The sequence below is a fragment of the Pinus tabuliformis genome, chromosome X (genome assembly GCF_031772625.1).
Source record: "Pinus tabuliformis cultivar Carrire ecotype Pingquan chromosome X, CPIR1, whole genome shotgun sequence".
Classification (NCBI taxonomy): domain Eukaryota; kingdom Viridiplantae; phylum Streptophyta; class Pinopsida; order Pinales; family Pinaceae; genus Pinus; species Pinus tabuliformis.
In genome coordinates this window covers 1,000,765,519-1,000,769,838 of record NC_142308.1, presented here as the reverse complement: position 1 = coordinate 1,000,769,838, position 4,320 = coordinate 1,000,765,519, and the positions used below count along the sequence as shown (strand labels likewise).

At 34.3% G+C, this 4,320-nt stretch overlaps 1 protein-coding gene across 1 annotated transcript; it reads right to left on the bottom strand.

Moving 5' to 3' along the window:
- Positions 1 to 1,399: 1,399 nt before the first annotated feature.
- Positions 1,400 to 2,647, bottom strand: LOC149143102 (galactolipase DONGLE, chloroplastic-like). Its single transcript, XM_089451673.1, has one exon. It carries the CDS (start codon positions 2,645 to 2,647, stop codon positions 1,400 to 1,402), a length of 1,248 nt encoding a protein of 415 aa, XP_089307799.1.
- Positions 2,648 to 4,320: the final 1,673 nt, after the last annotated feature.

Here is a 4,320-nt window from a genome sequence, read left to right as displayed (position 1 = left end):
ATTGGTAAATCATAGTATTAATCGATAATATTTTTTTAATATTAAATTTTCGCTATAAAATAGATAAGGTTATATATATATATATATATATATATATATATATATATATATATATATATATATATACTCAAGTTATATATTATTTATTTTATAATAATAATAATAATAATATTGAATTTAATCAAAATTTTAATTTATTTTCTAAAATTTGGTAATATAAAATGAGATAAATTTTTGACAGGTATTAGAAACTATACTTATGTGTTTATTAATTATTCAATTTATATAATTATAACAAAAATATTTATAAAAAATATTATTAAATATGTATATTTAATTTTCATTTTTTTTTTTTTTTTGAATAGTTTAAAATATTTCTTTTTTATTTTCTTTTAAATTTTGAATGGTTTAAAATATATTTTTTAAGAAGTGTGACTCAAAATTTAGAAATTGTACTTAAAATCTTCAAGTTTGACAGCTGTAAATCAAAATTTCTACAGATTCATCCTTAAAATTCCACTATTCTATTTTTGGAATAACTATTATACGCAACCAGGGGAAGTCATTTACTTCAAATGGCAGGTATGCCGGCGTGAACTCTTGAGCCACCATTGTAAATACTAGGTCGGAACAAGAATAACATAGATAATAAGCGCTCTGTTCATGATGGGGCTATTCTATTGGGAATCAAATATGTGTAATCAGGTGTAATTGATGAGTACCCATGGTCGAGTGTAGGCGAACCTGCCACTTACTACTTCAAAACCCAAGGTACTATAATATATAATATTCTGTTCATCACTCCAAACCTCTTATGAGGAAAAAATTTTGGAGTTCCAAGAATGATTAAAGAACATCTAAATATTTTGTTTTTATAATAAATCATACTGAATGGTTCCAAAAGTGTTCATAAAAAAATTTGGCAAGTATTTTTAAGGAAATTCTTTTATTTAAAAAATTAAAAAAACAGAATTCTTATAGTGCCCTGCGATGACATAAATTGTACTGAAGCAAAAGATCAAGAATTTTTTCAGAGTGTTGAGCAAGCTTGCATTACAATGATATAATTAGGATTTTCATAACAAATCACCAAAATGTTCGTTAACATCTATAGGTTTCTGCCATCTCTAAGTCTACGATGCAATCGACCTTCTTAACAAGTCTGTTAGATACGCGTTAGGTCTCTTACAAAAGCTATGATAACAATAGAGACTAGGCTACAGAGTCATCTAACTAGCTTGATCCTATACCAAGTTTTTGTGTTCCGATCACTTGACTCGCTCACAAGGTCATGGTGATAATCTTACATGGTTTTTGTGTTCCGATCACGGAAGCTCTGTTTCGGTCCGTAATCTTACATTTTCTTTTTCTTGTGCAGATTTATGAATCTGATCTTCAATTAATAGGCCGCAGCAAGTGGAGCAGGCCATTTCCGCCCCAAAGATTTGAAAGGTCTACCCACTCCGACATAGCCTTCAATCAGACGACGATAAACGACTAAATTGTGGGCGTAAGCAGGATCAAGATTTCGGATGTCATTGTTGTCCAAAACAATCTTTACACCCACGTGAAAATATGTCCAGGGAAGCCAATCCAACAGTTTTGTTAACCATCGCCATGAATTCTCGTTGAAAACAAATCCAGGAACTTTGGGAACAACATCCCTCTTATTCACCAACCGCAACACTTTCACTCCTAGCTCCCCCATTCGCATGGCAAATGCTCTATTCCCTACGCGCGGACTCGCGAACGCCAACGCAGTCACAGGTAAGGGCCGTTCCGGAAAGTTTGAGTTGAGAATTTTTTTTATGTCATATGAACTTAACGTTGCCAGGGCAGCTCCCAAGCTGTGTCCAGTCAAAGTTACGCTCAAACTTTCATCCTTGAATTTGTCCACCAGTCTGAGAATCTCGGAAATAACAGTATCTCTGGCACATCTTGAATCTTCTCCTTTAGAGATGTAGCAGCTTAAAAATCCTTTCTCTACTCGGACACCCTTATCGCTTAAACTAGCTGTACTTGATAATCGGTGTCCCATGACTTTGTTCCTCAAACGAGGTGTAGTTGGAAATCCGGCTTTGACAACGTTGTGCTTGAAACGGCTAAAAGATAATCGAGCAGGAACTAAAATATCTCTAGCATCCTGTATCCATTCTTGGCGTGTTTCAGTTCCTCTCCACGCTACTACAATATCTCGCCTCCCTAGTCTTCGTATCTCTTCAGCGTCTGTGCAGACTGCAATAAAGCCAATCCAAACAGATTGCTCTACCGGCCTCCCCAGTGCATCAGTTTCCGCGTACAAATACTTGGTCACTTCGTAGCCGGCGCTACAGGAAGTTCCGGAATGAGCAGTTCTTTCACAACTCTCAAACAATTTATCAAGGCTGTATTTACACCCACCTAGATCATTCGTGGAAAGTTTAATATCAAACGTATCATAGCACAACTCTGCAAAATCACCATATCTGAGAATCTCAGCTTTGAATACTGGATTAATGGGATCTAATAACCCATTCCACGAGTTTGCTCCTTGAATATCTTGCCACATAGCCGCAAGTGGTATATTTTCGTATCTGGAGGCCTTTGTCAAATCTTCCTGCAAAAGAGGGCACCTCGAAGTTGTCGAGGATGAAGGGAACAGCCTCATCCTTCGTAGTACTGAACACAGGTGATGTAGGATTCGAAGCATCGTTTATGGTTTTCTAGGTTTTCAAGTGATAACAATTTAACCAGTGAAGAGAGGCTGGGCAAGTTAACGACTTTAATAACAGCTTAACCTTTGCAGCTGTAAGCAAAATGTTCAATTATCTTCCACAGAAATCCCAATATGTATATTGCCATACGCCGAATACCATTATATAAGGCAGATGAAAGTGGGATACCGTGTTTGTCAATATGACATAGGAAACCCATATGCAACAGCAAGCAGGATAGGCTTCATGAATTTGACTATATCAAATTTGAAATGGTCGCATCAGGAACATTGACTAAAAATATTTTGCTTGAACTTGATGAACTTTCCACCAAAAATTGTTCAATGGTGAATACGTCTCTTCCCACCCGTGCAACGTTCCCGGCAAAACCATCCATCCGATAACAACGTTGGTCGGCATCACACTCAAGCAGTCGAGATAAGGGAGTATTTTGCCCATGTAACTTACCCCCCGAGTCCCGACTCCCGAATGGGTGAATCAGTCAGACGAGTAATTTTACGTCATAATCACCATGGCTGTAGCAGGGTGCACCTCTCCTTAATTCATGAAACTTCGGAACGTTGTCTCGGCCGTGTACCTATCGCCGCCACTTACTGTGACCCGTGGCGAGATATGAGATTTTGGCGGTGGCTAATTAGTTGGTACGACTTGTACTCTGAGGAAATACCTCCGTTGAATATTAAGCAAATGTTGGCTGAGAATAACATGAGATTCAACGGCCAAGATTAATTAACAAGTCAAATATAAAATACGCTTAAATGTATTGCTTGGTATGAAAATAAAAAATTTAGTAAATGAATTAACTAGTTACATGGTGCCTTCTTCGCATCCCTTTAGCATAATAATTGCAACATTTCCATGATTTTTTTATTAAAAGATTAGAAACAAATTATTTATATATATGATTTAAAATTATTGTTTTCTAATTTATTATATTTCAAATATATTAATTTTTAAAATAATTTAATATAATTTTTCAAAGTGAACAAATATAAATATAATAATTTTACATATTACTATTAAATAAATTAAACAATACAGGATTGCAAATTAACATAAGCAAAAAAATACTTGTAATTAATGTTAATTAGATTTATCTTAAACTCAAATATCAAATATATCAAGTATCAAGAGATCAGATTTTGAGCTTAGAATTTGAGGAAAGGTTTGCACCTAGAGCGATAATTAAGATAGATTTAGGATGGTTTAACTCCTACGGCCATGCTAAATATGCTAACTATCTCAAAGATTAATCTGTCCATTTAAATTTTAAATTTGCTCAATCATCTAAAATGATAAAAACATGGAATGGTGAAAAATTATGAAATATAAATTATGAATACAAAGCGACAATGATATAAAATGTGAATAAATGTAGTTAATTGCAAACAGTTTTCATTGTAAGCAATCTTAAACTGATTTTTTTTCTAGTATTCTTATTGTCACATGTGTTAGTTTCTCCATCTTTTCATATGGATCATATTAGAAGGGTGGTTGAAATCATAGACAATTCAAATATTTAATTCAAGCTATTGTAGTGAACGTTATACTTTTTCTCACTTGCTCTCCAATGTTAATAGTAGCTTTCTCCAAAGTCAACCATTGT